At 39.7% G+C, this 18,537-nt stretch overlaps 1 protein-coding gene across 2 annotated transcripts in view; it reads right to left on the bottom strand.

The window, feature by feature from the left end:
* The window catches only part of KPNA3 (karyopherin subunit alpha 3), a 54,085-nt gene that overhangs the window by 20,392 nt on the left and 15,156 nt on the right, over positions 1-18,537 (bottom strand). For both annotated transcript variants that reach the window (XM_061353091.1, XM_061353090.1), the window contains exons 2-3: positions 13,888-13,932; positions 145-234 (exon numbers count right to left, since the gene is read on the bottom strand). In XM_061353091.1, coding sequence (XP_061209075.1) covers positions 145-234; positions 13,888-13,932 — 135 coding nt within the window. The remainder of the gene's footprint in view (positions 1-144; positions 235-13,887; positions 13,933-18,537) is intronic.

The raw sequence follows: 18,537 nt of genomic DNA on the forward strand, positions 1-18,537 counted from the left end.
ATCTTAAGGTCCTTTCCAACCCTAACTATTCTATGATTCTACGATTCTATAACTGCAATAATTCCAGTGTTAAAGTAAAACCAGAACACATTGTTCTGAGACACCACCAAAGTTTTAAAATAATTCAAGAATCAAAGAACTTACTGCTTTGAAGTCAGCATCAACATCAGAATCTTCTAAACTTTCTTCTTGGGGAACATTTCTTTTTTTCAAAAGATGTTCATCTCTTTTGTTCTGCAAAGGCGTAACAAAAGATAAAGATACTTAATGCTTATTCGTACAGGGTGATGGTATAATGGCCCCTTTCTAAATAACAGTTTATAAGATTGCTTTTTTTTTTAAGGCATTTGTAAATGCAAATAGAATTTGCAGTATTTCACAGCTGTAAAAATTTAATAGCTTGCTAATCATAGACAGAACTATGACAATCCATGACATCTGAATGAATTAAAACTTGCGGTTTGGGGATCAATTTTCTAACAGACATTTACATTACACAACGATCTTTCTTGAAATTAACATTTACCCACACACAACAAATTATTTTCCAGTGTTAAGGTTAGTTTTCAGCTAAACTTGCTTCAGAGGTACCCTGTTACATGTATTTTCATCTTGTGTGTAAAGCAGCATGCTCCATGTACACAGAGACATGTAGTATTCCCCACTCACACTGTTAGCTTAGCCTAATTTCAGAATAAAAACAAAGCAACCTCCAGCCATAGCTCCTTTAAGGAATACCTTTTCACTGGTAAAATACCTATTTATCATTTTTAGCTTGATAATTAGAACATTCGAACACCCAAAGCCCTAATTTAGAAAGAAAGGAATAAAATCATCAATTGTAACAGTATCCAAATGCATCTTTTGACAAATTCAAAATTTAAAAGCTACTAAAAGTATTACAAAAATATTAAATGGTCTTTCCTAAATTTCAGACTATCGTTTGTTTGGTATGTCTAGAGGTACAACAAAAACCAGTAAGGGCAATGAAACATGATGATGCAGCATGCATAGCTGAAGACCTTCTTGTGGTTTTTGTCTGACTGGTTGTTTTTGTTTGTTTTAATAAACACATTAACATTTCAATTGTTAATGAAGCAAAATACTGAAAAGGTGTAAAAAACAGCTACAACAGCTAAAATAAATCTACTACACAACCAAGGAAAGGCAGGCTTTTCAGTCTTCAAACAATTATCTGATAACCAAGCAGTACTGACTACAGAGATGTGTTATATCATGCCCTGCTTGCAATGTACAAAAAAGCCTCTAAACAGAATCGAACTTTGAAGAAGTCCCCAATATTTCATGTTAGGAAAACCAGAAACCTCAGGTCCAAAATTTCTGGCACTTCCGTATGTTCCTTAGACATTTTAAAAAGGACTCAAAACAACTTTTCCAGGTTGAAAGGCTCCCAAGCAGTATGTTATTTTTTTTTTTTCCCAGATAAGAGGATGCTAAACAACGTAAAAGCACCAATATAACCCTTTGTTGCTGTTTAAGCCCAGCTGGTAACTCAGAACCACAGAGCCACTCGCTCACTCCCCCCACTTCTTTCTCTCCCCGCTCCCAGAAGGATGGGGAGGAGAACTGAAAGAACATAACTCCCATGGGCTGAGATAAGAGCAGCCCAGTAACTAAGGTGTAACACAAACTGCTACTGCTACCACCAATAATAATAATGATAAGGGAAATAACAAGGGAAAAGAATACAACTGCTCACCACCCACCGATACCCAGCTCAACTGAGCAGCGATCTAGCCCTTCCAGGTAAATGCCCCCCGTTTATATACTGGGCATGATGTTCTGTGGTATGGAATACCTCTTTGGCTAGTTTGGGTCAGGTGTCCTGTCTCTGCTTCTTCCTAGCTTCCACTCCTCCCTGGCAGAACATGAGACTCAGAAAGTCCTTGATCAGAGTAACCATTACTTAGCAACAACTAAAAACATCAGTGTTATCAGATTTGTTCCCATGCTGAAAGTCAAAAACAAAGCACTGCACCAGCTACTAAGTAGGAGAAAAATGACTGCTACTGCTGAACCCAGGACACCCTTGAGTGCAGAAGATGACATCCCACGAACTTAGCATAGTTTAATTTTTGTCAAGTCTAAGTACAGAAACTAAATCCTCAAAGTGTACAAGATCACCTGGACTAGCTATGGCAGCCTCTCCTGAGCTGTACAGTAATAGCAACATACTCAGAGCACATCATACAGACAAGCACTAAAGAGGTATTTTTGTTGTCAAGTGTTTTGGAGATAAGGAAGACAGAAATGAGCAGGGAGTTAAACACTGAGAAATTAGTGTTCTGCAGACAAACTGCATCAGGCAGGTACACGCCCACAGCTGGGTTCACTGTACAGACCTATATAACGTATTTCTCTTACTTTTCCATACCATGTCCTTGGCACTGCCATTTTAAGCAAAGACCAAAAATCAGGCAACCCCAGTCAATCTGGCTTTGCTCAAGTACAATTCCTTTTCCTACTGTTTGTCTAAACCATGGCCTGTATTTTGGCAACAGCAGGGACTGGACCCAGTTTCCAGAGGGACCCTCTCCATGATTACGTCGGCTTTTCTCCCTAGTGCACAGCTACTACACACATCCACCTGCAGAGGAAGCAGTTCCTTCCCACCTTGGATGAATGGCTCCTCTGGATCAGCTGAACTGTTATGGTAAAACAAGCCAGTATCAGGAGAAGGAACTGAAGCTGGAGGAAGGTCCTGATGTCTTCAGCACACCGTCCTCCTCCTACCCTAAGGTGTCATCACAGATCATGGTTATGAGCAAGGCATATGCATGTACAGGGAGACATACTCAGTTATGAGGGTGGCAGACACTGGTCCAGCAGATATTCCCTGACTTCAGACAAGATGCATCCTGAAGGAATCAGGGTCTTTGTGCAGAACTGTTGCCACTGTCTCCTGGAGCAAGTTAAATGTTTCAAATCAAATCATTTACTGGGAAGCATAAAGTTTCCTTGTCACTAGCGGCAAACTACTGTGCTGTAAGGCAAGGGTTTTCCAATTCTGTTCCTTCTAAAGTATCTGGTTGGATTTTCTACTCAGAAATGCTCAGAAAATTCAGGGAGTTTTTTTCTAAAACATACTTGATGGAAGGATTGTTGTCCACACCAATCCACCTGGTGATATTTACTTGTTTTTCAAACAACTGATTCAGTATCAGTGGCATTCAAGTATGTGTTCTGCAACATCCTGCAATAAGGACAGGTGATCTTTACTTACAAATTTAGGTAAAAATGCCTTTTAGATGCAGGCCTCTTGCAGATCCTTTGATTTAAAAAAAATGATAAAATACCTAGAATAGTCAAGAATCTAGCAAACAAACAATTCTTACTGCACTTACTGAAAAGAAAATTCTAGTTAAGAAATGTCACAATACCTCACTTGCTATTTTAAGTTTCTTCTGTCAGTAAAAATGATAAAGCTTTTTAAGAGCTCAAACAGTAGATTCTCCCATTTAAGTGTTTCACAGCCCTGTACTAGCAGATTCCCCCACCACTGAATCCTCTGACCTTTAAGAACTGGTCTGGTATTTTGGGAGAAACCGGTACACCACCATTCCTGACTGCTCCCCACAAACGCATCTACACTGGCACAGAATAGATGAGCCTCAGAGAGCTTTGACCAAAATCCCTCCAAAATGCAGAGGGCATACAAAAGCCTTTTAAAGTCATGTTACTGCACTGCTATTGTAAGTAAAAACTTAAATAAGACTAAAATCTTCTCAACTGTGTTGACATTAAATAGATAACATCCACTTGCAATAAAGATCAGAAATAATATTAAGTATTCACATACACACAGGCAGCATCTATCACACACATTGCTTCTACCTGAAATATTCTTACTCCCAAAAAGACTTTAAACAGAAACAGCTGAAATCACATCATGCATTTTCTAGCTTGAAAGATCTAGAAGTTTTGGGAGGCAAAAAGCCAAGTCACAGTGCAACAACTGTGATACTCAATGCGCATACCTCTATGGATGTGTGTCTCTTCAATGTGTACACTTACATCATTCTGAGTGATCAATGTTTGTCAGGGTTATGCCTCTAATACAGTATAACGTAAGGGCTATGGTATCCGGTTATTCTTGAAAGCAAGAATTAAGATGTATATTGAGATCCTCTATCAAACCTCCTGAAACATCAGGATGGCAGAGGCTGGAATACAGCAGCGAATCACAGAATAGTCTGATCTGGAAAGGATCTTTAAAGTTACTCTAGTCTAAACCACCCCCCCCCCCCCCATACAACGCAGTTATGTAGCTGGAACAAGGCGAGAGTCCCACAGTGGGTGACTGAACAGCCTAATCACAGAATACCAGGAATGAGCTGCATGGCCTTCAGCAGCCGAACAGCTGGAAGAATCACCTTCCACAGACACCAGGCAGTAAGTCTAGAGCACGCCAGTGGACAAAGCACTGGATTATTCCATGCCGCTTCACTCGAAGAACTTCACAAAGACTACCTGCCTGTAACCCTTATTCAATACACACTTCATGCTTATTCATGGTGAGCACGCTTCTATAAAAGTACCATTAGCTGAAATAATTTGCTTGAATAGTATTTAGAGGAGCATGCACAAATTCTCTCTGCTTGTGGTCACAGAATTGATGATGAACACTTTTAAGTTCTTCTAATTCCCCAGAAATATTGCTGGGACTTGGCCAAAAAGGAAAGGTGGGCAGGTGGTAAATAAACACATAGTTAGAAAGAACAGTAACAAAGCAGTAATTTGTTTCTCTCCTAAAGCAATTGTCCATGCATACATCAATGCAGTGGGTACCTTCAAAAACTCCATTTACCTGGAGAAGAGTCCCATGAATCCCTAGGTGAACAGACACAGAAGGACTGTTCTAATGGTGACAGCGTGCTCAGAGGCAAAATAAAATGTACTTCCAACTAACTGTACTGCAGCTACCAGGAATGGAGATATCCCACTGGGAGGCCACTGATGGAGAAGATGGTAATGAAAGAACATCCTTTCAAGTTCTAGCTCATCATACATACATTATCTAAGTTTAAGTTCAACTGTAGGACAGGGTCTCTTGACAGAAGCAAAACTATATCGGACTAATTAGAAATCTTAGTATGGTAAGACTGAGAAACAATGAAAAGCCTTCGACTTGTAGCTATGTGTTAAAGAAGGCCACAATATACACCATAAATAAGCTAACCAAGAGCCTAGTTCTCTCCCATTCCAGCATGCAAGTTAATAGCTCCTTAGAGAGCTTTTTATACCTGCACGCAACTATCCAGTTCCTTCGGCAACATGAATATGCCTAAGAGAATGCTTCCTAACGTTACAGTTAACCAAAATAAGTATGAGTAAGCTTGTATACATTAATGCTGAGAAATTCTACCTTCCTTAAGACAGAGAGCTGAACTTCATAGGGCATAACTGACTGCAGGTTGACACTACAGTTTCTGTGAATGCTGAAATTCCACCAGTCATATGGTGCAATAGGCGCCAGGGAAAATTACCTTAGCCAAGGAAAGTAAGAGAAAGCAAGAATGCTCCTGCAGCTACTCACTGTTTACAGATGGTTGGGCTGAAAAACAACTGTCAAGAACATATACAGAGGAGTTTCCACAGCAGCCTGAAGCAGAGAGGCTAATACTGAGAAGCACTAACAATTTCTTAGTAAGGAAAAGCTATTCTTACTAGCGTTTCTTATAAAGTCAAAAGTGTTTACGAAACCTTCCAGGCCTAAAAAGTGGCTCTAAGACTATTTGAAACAGCTTTGTCCATTGGCAAAAGCATCTAATTCCTAGATAGCTAAACCACTGTAAACAGTAATTTGATAGACCAGTAACTCTCTGCATAAGGTAAAAAGAACATGATCTGCAGTTTGGCATGACCTAAAAATGCCTGCATTTTGTCCTACTGTGACAAACTGAAAAGTTTTTGCCTAGTCGTAGCACCAGCCTCTTCTGCAAGCTCCTGTGGTGAAAGTGAAGAAAAATAAGCATACCTGTATACAGCTGTCCTGTTCAAAGCCTGGTGAAGTGCCCTTTCAAAGGCTGGAATCCCTGATGAAAGGTAAGACCTTGCCACCAACAAAACTAAGCACATCTTCAAAAGGGAAGATCCTTAACCACTGCCTGAACCATGTGTACTATGTACAGTAAGGCCTGATAGTTTATAAACAGCAGCTATCCACTGGTTTCAAGCATGTCAACATTCTGATAAGAGATCCCACTATAACCAATGCCCATGGTTTGCTTCACTGACAGAGGGAAGGTCAGACTGCATGAACAGTAAATATGCAAATCCTGCAGATCCTGGTCATTCTTGTTTACCTTCCTGGAAGATAGCCACAGGATTCAAAAAAAAAAAAACAGCTTACCAATGCAAACAAGTTCCAAAGACAGTATTGACAGACAGCAGAAGAATTCTTGTGGGCAAAGAGGATGTCCGTAACGCTCTGTGTTGCATTACACTTAGTACTATATGATATGGCCAATAGGATACTCCAATGGAGCTGTGAAAGGTGTTAAATATAAATTCATACATGCTTCTCAGCATTTGATACATGGGAGAACTCTATGAAGAGTCTCAACTCTGTTGGGAAATTTCAACTTCAACAGGGAAAAGAAATCAACAAGAAAATCTTTGCCCTCAGGTAACAAACACCATTATGAAATGTTTCTTCAGGTTAGGGAAAGTTTTAAAAACTCAGCAGCTAGGAGAAATAAGTTCTTTTGGCATGAAAGTTAAGATATTTATGTTTAAGCCCTCTGGGGACGGAGAGCAGAGTATCAAGAACATCTCAACATTAGGAACTTGAGTGCTGGCTGGCATTAGCTATACTCACACGACAACATCAGCTCTTTCCTCTGCTCTTATACCCTACAAAAGACTAATGGGTCAGGCCAGTGATGGAGACAGATCCAGGTCACTTGGATATCCCTTTTAAGCTACCACTCCTGTAACAGACTGAGCTGAACTTTTAGGTTTCACTTACATGTAATCTCCATTTTAGTTTTGGGGGGTGAAGGCACCTGCCACAGTCCATCATGAAGAAAATGTCTACCAATCCAACCTCATCATGTTCAAGGGAACCTCTGAAAACCTCTACTTAATATCCTCTTAATGGAAGTTTCCTTAAGAGGGCTACCTAGCCTGACTGGATTTCTGTTAACAGCTCTCAGATATGAACCTGGGAAAGATTTCTTCAATGGTTGGGAAAGGACTATTAGTTGGCTCTACTCACTGCCTCAGAACTCACTAACACCTAGACAGATTTAAGGAAAACTCCTGTAAACAGGCTGAACAGGTCAACTGATGATCTTGCAATCACAGATCTCAAAATTATATCCTACAAGCTTAGTGAACTAGGTCTCCTGCACCCAAAGGCAGTCAAACAGATTCCAAGGCTGTTCTTCAGGTATACAGCATAGCTAAATATGCAGTTAGAAGACAAACTTTTCTACCTTTGAGGTCTGCTAACTCACCTTTCTGACAACAGGCAGCAGTGTGCCAGCTGCACACATCCTGATGGAAGGACCGCTGAGCCCCCGTACTTGGTAATAAATAAATCTGCTGACTCTAGTCTCTGAAGAAATATAAAAATATATGTGCTAGTTCTAACAGATATCTGCTGACTTTGGTCTGGCTCAGGTAACAACAAAATCTGCTGATTTTCGTCACAACAGGGTTGCACAACTTGCTATTCCTAGACCCACACTTTGGTCAAAAGCCAAGAACCCTCAGACCATATTTCTGATCACAGATCAGATCTGACTAGAATATAAATGGGGTCCTGCCAAAGGGCAAGAGCTTGAGTCAGTCCTCCTCAGAGGCGCAGGTCTGCACCCAAGGACTCTCCTCTTTAGTTGGGATACTGTCCAAGGTAATTCCTCGAGGCCAGGAGCCCTCATCTGGGCTGGGAAACATATTTTGGGTTAATTGTCTCTGAAATTTAAGCTTAAGTTGGTTGTGCAGTATTTGATTCTGCCTGGTATCTAGAAACTGCACTTTACTGATGTTATCGGAGTATTAAATGATTTTTTATTAAATAAATTTCCTCTGGGACTTGTAACCTACCTAAGTCAGTTTTGTGGGCCTTCGCAATAGCAATTACATAGTATGTTAAACTCTGACATCTTGACTAAGTGATATAAAAGTTTGATTGTGCATATATATGTATTCCTTTAGACAAAAATTTTTAACTGAGTCTGGGCCTAGGAGTAGATACAGTCACACCTAAACTCCCCTCTGAGAAGGAGTTCAGAAAGCAAGGGGGTCCTCTCTGAATCTCATGACTCAACTGGAGGGTCTACCTGACACTTCTAGCTAACCCTGTCCTCTCTGCAGTAAAAAAACAAAAAAGTGAACCTTGCCATCAAAGCACATTAAGCCACTGCCACATTTACCACTGAATTTCGTTGTATCTATTTATTGTTGCTTCTGCCTCACAAGCGAGGTGCCTGACTCCTCTGCCACATGCAGTCACAATGTTCCCGTTTGGTTAGTGCACATATTTTTCAGAAGATGAGCAGGCTGACTGAAAAATAAGTAGACACATACGTGTACACCAAGTGAGTGGCTCAACAGCCCCAAGCACAGAGTGCAAAGACTAAGGCCTGTTAAGTTAGGCTCTTAGTAATATGGATTCAAGCAAGCCTCCAAGGAATTTCTTCATAGCCCTTTTCATCTAGGTTGCCAGAAGAATACATTAGGAATACAATTTTTCTCCTAGAATGTGTTGGGTTTTTTTTTGTTTGATCCATCAAAAAAAGATGGATCTGTCACAACAGGGTAAAATGTAAGTTCTGTCCCAAGAATCTGCACTACTAACACTGGATTGGGAAGCCTCTGGAAGAACATACTAATGGTGCCTGCAGTTTCCCTGTGGTTCTAGCTGTTTCTTGGAAGCTGGTAGATTTACACATAAAAAAATTAACTTGAGAGTGAATGAAAAGCTATACACTAACACTGAACTTGGAAACATGTGAAACGGAAGCAAGTTTATGTGGATTTTTTTGTTGTTTTCTTTTGCATTCTCAGACTTCTTGAGAATCAGAAAAAGGCTCTTCCCCACTTTAGCTCTCCCAGCAACATAAAGACAGACTCCTTTCTTCAAGACTCGCTACTTTATTTAGGAGCTATTATGAACATAAGCAATCTTATTTAAGAAAGATCAGAGTAAGGACAGGTACAGTATGCCAGAGAAACAGGTAAAAAAGATATATGCCCATGGATTTTGAATCCACTACTTGTTGCTCTGCCTGGCATCAAACTTAATTGGCAATTAGAGCTTTCATGAGCTCTCAGAGGCAGATGAGTTTGCCAAGGAAGTCAAAAATAAACCCTGTGAGAGATCCTGTAAGTTCTTAGGATTCCAGCTAGTTATCAAGCTTTAAAGGTGGACAGGATCCTCCGTTTCTGCTGGGGTCAGGAGTATGAAAGCTTCCTTTGAAGGGTGACATCTAACTCAATGACCATATTACTGACCTCGCAAAGGACCACCTTTCTTAAAGCAGAAGCTTCGCTTTGATATGAAACCTTAAACTGAATCCTAACCATTACTCGTCCACCTCACTACCCTTTAAAGTGAGATTAATCAGCTAAATTAGCCAGTTAATTCCACGGTCCCTATTGCTAACACATCAGACTTTGGGTTTCTGTGATGCTGAAATTTAGTGATAAATGTTCTAAATCAGACTTTATCAAGATACTACATTAACCTTAAAATTCTAAATCCTAAGTCTCCATCACCAAAAAATTGCATTATCTTGTCTCTCTAGAAAGAAAGATGCCTACTTTTTAAGCTCTTAGAACCTCTGCTGTACTAACAATACAGCCAAAGACCAAGACCATCTTTCCCGAAATGTAGTAGGTCCTTTCACAAAACACATAAAACACATGTTCAGCAAGGCCAATATGGAATCAGAAAAGGGCACCTGACCATCAGGAATGTCATCTGACTGGCTCACAGTGCCAACCCATGTCTCAGCCAGAATTATGACAGATGACTGCTACCCTCTTATGTCACAGATAGCTTTATTAGCTCAAATCCTAAACAAATAAGAGATTGGGAAAAGAAAAATGGGGGGGCGTGTCAGTAAAGAAGTAGTTTCCTTCTGAGTAAAAGATGCGATGTGAAGATAGTGAATCTTCACATCACAGTGAAGATGTGAAAATTCACTTCTTCATACAACAAAAATAAATAAAAATATTTATATTGCAAATAAAAGAATATTTGCAATACATTTTTGAAACACGGAGTGTGTTGCAAATGCACGTTGATGTCTAATCTCAAAGGAATAAACACCTCACACTAATGAATGCAGAAGTTGTTTACTACTGTTCAAAGCCGTGATTTTATTTATTCCAGCTTGCAAAAAGAGATGTAAGCAACTTCATCAGATCCATTCATTTAATATTTATACACGTGATGATTCAAAAGACAAGCCTGTGACTATGTAGTGCTTCAACTGTACAGATCAAGAATATGCTCAATTCCCTCGTTTTCTTCAAAAGCCAGGTGTACACTTAGCCTGTGAACAGCTGGGAAAAAGGGAAGATACCCCTTTGTTTTGAAGAGGCACTGGTGGATTACTGGGGTCATGCCAACCCATTTCCTGAATCTGGCATACTCATACTAGAATAGCAGTGTTAGCTACAAAGATGAAGACAGAAGCAATGATACTACAGCTTATCCTTTCCACTGCTGGAGCTTAATAAAATATATCCCTTTATATTTCAGTTCCATACCAGAAGCAATGGTCTCACAGCTGCCACGCAGCTCCCACAGCAAACCAGCTGCCTACCAGCATCAGTTCAGTTGCTGCAAACCACCAACTCAGACACATGCTGAATCTCTCATTATAGCAGGTTTCTTCTGGTCTCTGCAGTAGAGTATGTTCGGCAAACACTCCAGAAGAACATAACTTCCTGCATTTAAGAGTTCTGCAGCTGCTGATCACTCTTGATCCAGAGCTCAGGCTCCTCTAAATATGTAACTGACCTTTGCATGTGCAGTTTTCAGTGAAAAGTCAACTAGGAGCTCACAGGCTACCTCTTCCTCGTTTTCACTCATGTATTACTGGCACATGTAAGATTCCTTCCACACCGAACAATCCATTGCCTTATGTGTATGACCCGCTCCCCACCATGCTTCTTTAATAAAATGGCCTTGAAACTGTGACCTGTTATAGAATCATAGAACAGTTAGGGTTGGAAAGGACCTTAAGATCATCAAGTTCCAACCCCCCTGCCAGGATGCCTGGATACCTGCCAGGATGTGGGCAGGGATGCCTCATGCTAGACATGTCACCCAAGGCTCTGTCCAACCTGGTCTTGAACACCAGGGATGGAGCATTTACCATGTCTTTGGGCAACCTGTTCCAATGCCTCACTACTCTCACAGTAAAGAACTTCTTCCTTATATCTAACCTGAATCTCTCCTGTTTTAGTTTAAACCCATCCTATCACTACAGTTCCTGCTGAAGAGTCCCTTTCCAGCATCCTTGTAGGCCCCCCTTCAGATAATGGAAGGCTGCTGTAAAGTCTCCACGCAGCCTTCTCTTTGCCAGGCTGACCAGCCCCAACTTTTTCAGCCTGTCTTCATATAGGAGGTGCTCCAGCCCCTGATTACCCTCAATGGTAAAAAAAAAAAAAAAAAGCCTTTATAAGAATTATACGACCTTTACAAAACCCAATTAAATTGAGAATTAAAGTTAAAATCTTCACTTTGCACTGCAAAGCTCTCTCTGAAGACTGCACTGGAATGCTCGTGTGTGGTTTCAATTTAATGAGATGAATGAGGATATGCTGCATTAGCTAAGCCATCTTTTAGCAGCATTGCTTTGTTAGCTGGCATAGCCTAGGTGTTATGAATGACTCTTCCCAGGACAGATTTCAGTTACATAAGAGTTTTACAGAGTCAACACACTAGTTCTGAACAGAAAGGGGCTCTAACATGCCAGTATTATCTTCAACTGCTGATAATTCAGTTATCAAAATTCATTACCTGAATCTCATTTTAAGTAAAAACTGGCCAATTTCATTTTTCACTTGGTACCTGTCACTGCACGCAAAAGTAGCTTTCTCCACACCCCAGTACTGATGAGGCCATAACTAACTTAAGCCACTCAACACATTCAGACATCTTCAGCTAGCTTGATGAGGAAAATATGAAAGCACTGAACAATTTTTAGATGACACATCATGCTCATGTAAGAACTAAGATTATTTTTTTTTCAGTCATCTGGGTCCAATTAGGTTTCTTTAACCAATTCTTACAGTCTTAGGATGAAGCTTACTAATACTTATTTTTTACATTGTAATGAGATACTGAAGTTTTTCTGGAAGACCTGGGAAAAAAAAACCCAAAACCAACACAAAACCGAAAAAGTCTCTTTTTTTAAAGAGCAGAAGGATCCCTGGAAAGTACTAGCACAAGATTTTTGGTAGTTCCTACACAATTCTGTGGTACATGCAGACCACATTTCTCAAAGCCAAGTTGAGCTAATTCCTATCAACATAACTTGTATTTACAAATCCTTCACTTTGATTTTAGCAAGGTTTCTGGTCTTCTCTCTGTTTACAAATAATGGAAAAAAACTGAGATGAAATTGGGTGGGTGTGCATTTCTAAGCAAGCACCACTCAGACTGTCCATGATCCAACTGGCAAACTGGAAATGCGCATCAAATAGGAGACCCAAAGGAGGTTGCCCTATATCTAGAATGTCCAAAGCAAGCACTTCCATCCAGTCATTAATGAAAATATTAAAAAACATGGGTGATACCAAGCTGAGGAGGCCTTGAAGCATACTGGGGAACACAACGGGAATTCAACTTAGGAAAGCTTGGGAAAAGCAGATGCAATTTAAAAGACAAGAAGGAATCGTGTTTAAAACTTCTGCATTTATTTAACTATGCAAATGGAGAACATAAACAACTACCATTTCTTTGTGGTACTGTAGGAAGCATCCAAAGGATATAACAGGATATAATGTTGTTGTGTCTGTCAATGTACTCAATATAAACAGGAATACTGTGTTAAGAACTGGTTTTCATTGTCCCACTTAAACCTCAGCTGTGGCCTGCATCCTTCCAGACATTCATGCTTCCAGAAAGATATAGGCAATTTGGATCTGAGGAGCAGCAACAAATCTAATTTAGGAAAACAGAATGTTCACAGAAAGGATAAAGAACTGTATTTGTCTCAACGTGATAAAACTAAAGGGGCCACTATCAGTTCTCAAATATAATGAAGATTCCCAAAGGAAGATATAAGTTTACTCCTCTTCACATAAATCGCCAAGAGTAGTTTAGTTTGTATGTGCTCCATCAGCAAGCCTTTAAGGTGCCTAGAAAGGCTGTTGGAAAAGTTATGAATGATGAGGGTGCAACAAATGCTGTATTTAGGCGGAGCACTGAACTAGATCACCTCTTATGCTTGTGATCTTCCCAGCTATACTGGCATTTACCCAATATAACCAAAATCCGAACCTAAAATTAACTCCCTCTATAGCACAGGAGTAATTTCCAGAAAACAAAAGAACATCCACGCTTTCTAAATGCTAACCCCCCCCCACCCCCCTTTTCCCATTTGGAGACTTTAAACATTTGAACAGCTGACAGCTCCACTGTAATAATATGAGAACTGGTACAGAAACTGAATATGGATTATTTCCAAGAGACTCACTGGAGTAAAGCAGTACTGTTCTGCTGTACCAAGCTTAATGAGTTGGAGATGAAAACTAACATTAGAATCCACAGTTAGCAATCTGCAAATTTACAACTTTTCTGTGTAAGTTTGAAGCCATAAAGCTTATGGCAAAAGATTTTGCTAATAGTCCCTGGTGTCTTAGCTAAGTAACACAGCTGATAAATAAAAGCAGACTCACCTTCCGCAATTCAATTGTAACTTCATTTCTGTGTCTTCTCATAGTCTGTAAATAAAAAATAAAAATTACTTGTATGTAATGAAAGTACTATTTTGCTTTGGAATCAGTTGTTTCTAGGTCAAAGGTGCAGTTATTCATCAAAAGATAACGAAAACTGTGCATAATTTATAACTCAATCTTTCCTGGCTAGATGCACAAGCTGGGGTTTTGTAGGGTGGTTGTTTTTTGTGGGTTTGGTTGTTGTTCGTTTTTGGGTTTTGTTTTTTTAAAGACTGTCTATTTTACAAAAAGCTTTGTTATAACCACACCAAGTATCCCAAAGGCAGAAAACATTGACTTCCCCACGGAGTTTCACTGGATTGACTCTCCAGCTGTTGATATGTGCATATCAAAAGAAGCAGTAAATAGAGGTTAGATAGTCTCATATTCACATATGATCATATTCATAAACTAAACATATAACCTATGCCAGTTATCTGGCCAAAATCAACCATGAGTGACAGAAGATGACTGAGCTGAATGCAAACAAGATTAGGCTCGTGGCAAAAGGAAACAAAGTAGTACAGTGGCACAGAGTCTATTTAGGACCTACAGCCTGAATACTGCAAAGGAGAATCAGCCCATAAACACCTCAGCTCCTTAAAGATACAGGGCACTCAGGACACACTCCCTACAATGCTGCTATGCCTCTTACTTAATAGAGGCTCAAGGTTTAACACAGAACAATTTTAGCCTACTGAAGGCAATCTCCCTTGGTTCATTTTACAGTCAGTGGAAAAGACATGTACCACCAGAATGCAGTTCAGAGGAAATCAGGACTGGATGACCACTGGCAGCCTAGAAAGATCACCCACACCAACTAAAATTAGCCTTTTAAAATACTTTCTATGTCCTATCCTTGCTACTGACCTTCACTGCCGCTATCACGTTCCTTCTGAGTTAGGGCAAATAACATCTCTGAGGTAAAAAGTATCAGCAAAGACCAGCAGTACACAGAAAACACCAGCACTCCCCATAAGCCATCAAAAGAAATACTGAACATGCTGAAGCTCAAACACAGGTAAATGAAATGAGCAGACTTCACACCATGAAGGTGGCACAGTTCCAGTGCTTAGAACATTATCTTAGCTTCACTGTTCTCAACCAGTTTGCTTAGCAGTATTTATTTAATTACCTTAGGTTGACTTGAGAGTAAGGAAGGCTTGGTTCACCATCCACTGCTTGATTAACCAATTCACTCAAGTAAGCAGAGACACAAAAATTCTCCTTTTACTTCTACAAGTATGAGCTACTCTACCTTAAACAAAGCAAGTCCTCACCACAGCAAGAGGACACTCGCACCACAGCACCTACCAGAACTACACTTCTTCCCCCAGTTCCATTATTTTGCTAAATCATTTGGTTCTTGTGCCCTTCTGAGCCTGCTGCAAAAGCTCAGTATGACAGGACTGGATTGCTGGGGAATGAGAAGGCACTGGGTAGGCAGGGAATGGATGGATGAAGAACCTGAGCAGACACTGCAACTAACAAGACCAGTCATTCAAGCTTTTCATTCTATTAGAATTTAATATTTTAATAATCTTAACAGTGTCAAATTTAAGGGCACTAAATATGCCCTTAAATAGGCTAAAAAAGTTTTTCAGTACTTCTTCCCTATGATAACTGCATTTCAATGGAAGAAAGACAAGGCTGCCTTACATTTCTGCTGTAATACCTCCTTTTGTTGACCATTTTGAATGGGCTACAAACTGATGTTCTTTACAGAACCTTCCACTAGAAGCACCACCCCCTTAAATTTAATCTTTTATTCCTACTTATCTTAAACTTTAAGAGGTACTCCATTATGTTACAAAGCAGTTAACCCAAGTGTCCATTAGCATTTTCTCCTTAAAATCCAGTATTGTACATGCCAGATTTGGCATCCCAGTGACTTAACTGATGCAAAGCATAATTTGCTTTTAAATTTACTCTCTAGTTACAATATACTCCTACGTTTTTTCATTTATCGATGTGATGGGACTCTAGGATATTTTCTGTGGAGCAGAAACACCAGACTGTATGTGGAGCTTCTTGGGGGTCAACCATAACATTCGCCACCTACCATTCTTCTGGAAGCAAGGCAGATTAAAGTATGACCATATGCTGTGTTCAACAGTTCAGAAGTTTAGTATTTTTGGCTTAGGAAAAAAACAAACACAGTGCAGTCCCAGACAAGACATTACTATTCATCAATTTATTCTAAAATCTTCTCTAACAATGCTTTGACTACAGACAGTTACTCACAGACATCCATCTACAAGGGCTCTACTGGGAAGGCTCTAAGCTTCTTAAGGCTAACAATTCGTTCAGGTTTTCAACTAGGGGTTTATCTTTGTTTCATACTTCCATTATTTCAGCCCCACTGATCCTACCCTGTTACAGTTCTGTCTCAATATTTTTTTACTAGTTTTTCTGCTTTTATCAGGCTGATCTTCAAAATATGACTACTCCATTATGGTTTTACATTTAATGTATAAGAACCTTCTCCTCCTTTAGAGAACTACCTCTCTTTGGAGGCTGTCAAAAAAGGTTGTCAGCTATGTGGACATTTTTGCTAACTTGTAGCAAACACTGTCTGAACTTTAATACTCTTAAGGCATCCTCTGTACTATCTGGGGTTTACCCTTTCAGCTGTTCTTTTAGATTTTCTTTTAAACTTATTATATGTAGCTTCTCTTTCAAAACAACTGTGGCACATTTTCTTTTTCCTTCCTCCTTCAAAAGGCAGAATAGGCAGTACTCACCACTAAGTCCAGAGCTGCTTCTGCATTCACAGAACAAGTAGATTGATAACTAGGGATATCATTCAGCCTTCACAGAACTGATGAGTGTTATCTGCCCACCGCTGAACTACGGGCTCAGAGTCTTGCAGAGTCTCCTGCTGACACAGCATCTTTAAAAATTCAGCCTATATTGGTGTCATGAGGATCATCCAAGAATCAGTAATAGTTAGAGCTAGAGTCTCCCTACAAGTATATGCGACTGAAGTTCCCAAAAGAGCCTATGGTGCGTTCTGGCAGTTAAACTTGGTTGTCATGGTCTCATCATGACCAGTGCTCTTAGCTAGACGTATGCTAATGTTATTTCTAACCTGACACTTTATGTCCCCAATATGAGAGAATACATTTACAGCTTATGTTTCAGATGAAACATTTTAAAAATATAGCAGATTATCAGTGCCTTCCTAAAGCTTCAGAAGTAGTAAACGTATTATAAGCCAAACACATTTAAAAGAAGCAGCTGAAGTATCACTACAAGCCTTCCTTTAAGGAAACACTGTAAGCAGAATACCACATTTTTATACTACCTGTAAGCCTCAGCCTGTAGGGAACCAACAGGCATTTACAAGAGATTTATACAATAGTAGAAAGGTTGAATATTTTTCCCAGCTAATATAGGTCAGCTAAAACAGAGAGAAAAGACAAAATTATTCTGTAATTTAACCCCACAGATTCATTACCAGCTTTCAGGCTGGGAGGGCAACCACCTGCTAAAGTCTGCATCTGCAACAACAGTTGAAGTCTGGTGAGATGTTACCAATGGATCTAACACTGTTTTACACCTACAGCATTTGACTGGTCACTTCTCATCTTAATGTACTCAAGCTTAAGTAACTTCACATCACACTGAAACAGCTCATCTCAAAACCACCCCAACACAAATTTGAACTGTTTCACTGAATAAAAAAAAAAATCATTCCCAATCTCTGAAAAGGAAAACTCAGCATAAGCAAAGTCCTATAAATGATGGCAACTTATTCCTCCAGAACCTGAACTGTGAGGCTTCTCATAAACATAAAGGTAGAAAGTAAAAATGAGTAACAGTCAGCATGTACTGTTATGACACAAGAACACAGAACACTTACCAAGTTGTGCTACAACACTACATCTCAATTGTTACACAATACTCCAGTCAAACTCAGGTTCCCAAGGCTTTTGTAACAAGACATTTCTTCTCCCTCATTCACGGTCTCTGAAGAACAATTACTTACCAGTGTGTTTGACAGGCTGACATAACCACAGTAATGCACCACATACCTTAAGTCTTGTTACAATTTAAAAGTAGATGTTCAGCAGTATTTCTAACTTCACGTTCCTCAGCATTTTGTTATTTTAGAAAATAAACCAGGAAAGAAACCCAGAAGATCTACGAGATGCTGTTAAATAAACTGGTGTTCTCACTTCTACCCTGAATTTCTGAATACTTTTCCAAAGCCAATTACAAAGTGTTACATGCCAAGAACCTCTCCCGAACACCTTTCACTTGAAAGAAAAATACTCCCAAGTTCCCTCAAAGTTATCAACACCAAAATTAATTTCAAATGCCAATAAAGAAGATCAGCACAAATATCAGGGCTGTCATTCTAACAGCACCAAAGGAACCTTCTTTCCTGGCGATACACACAAACGTAAACACACAAATGCTAATCTTATAGAAGACGATATTTAGGAGACCATCAGATCAGTATTTCAGCTCTGGCACCTCTCTTCCAACAAGAAGCTGACAAGAAACTCAAAGGTAAGTTCAGAGCTGCCTGTGGAAAAGGGAAATGCTTTCCTGATTTCTCAGTTGGTATTAGGCGTATGATAAAGCACAAAACCGTACACAAAC

This window comes from Neopsephotus bourkii, unplaced genomic scaffold (genome assembly GCF_033783945.1).
Source record: "Neopsephotus bourkii isolate Nb327-2 ecotype Australia unplaced genomic scaffold, CSIRO-AGI_Nbou_v1 NB_663, whole genome shotgun sequence".
Taxonomy (NCBI): Eukaryota; Metazoa; Chordata; class Aves; order Psittaciformes; family Psittacidae; genus Neopsephotus; species Neopsephotus bourkii.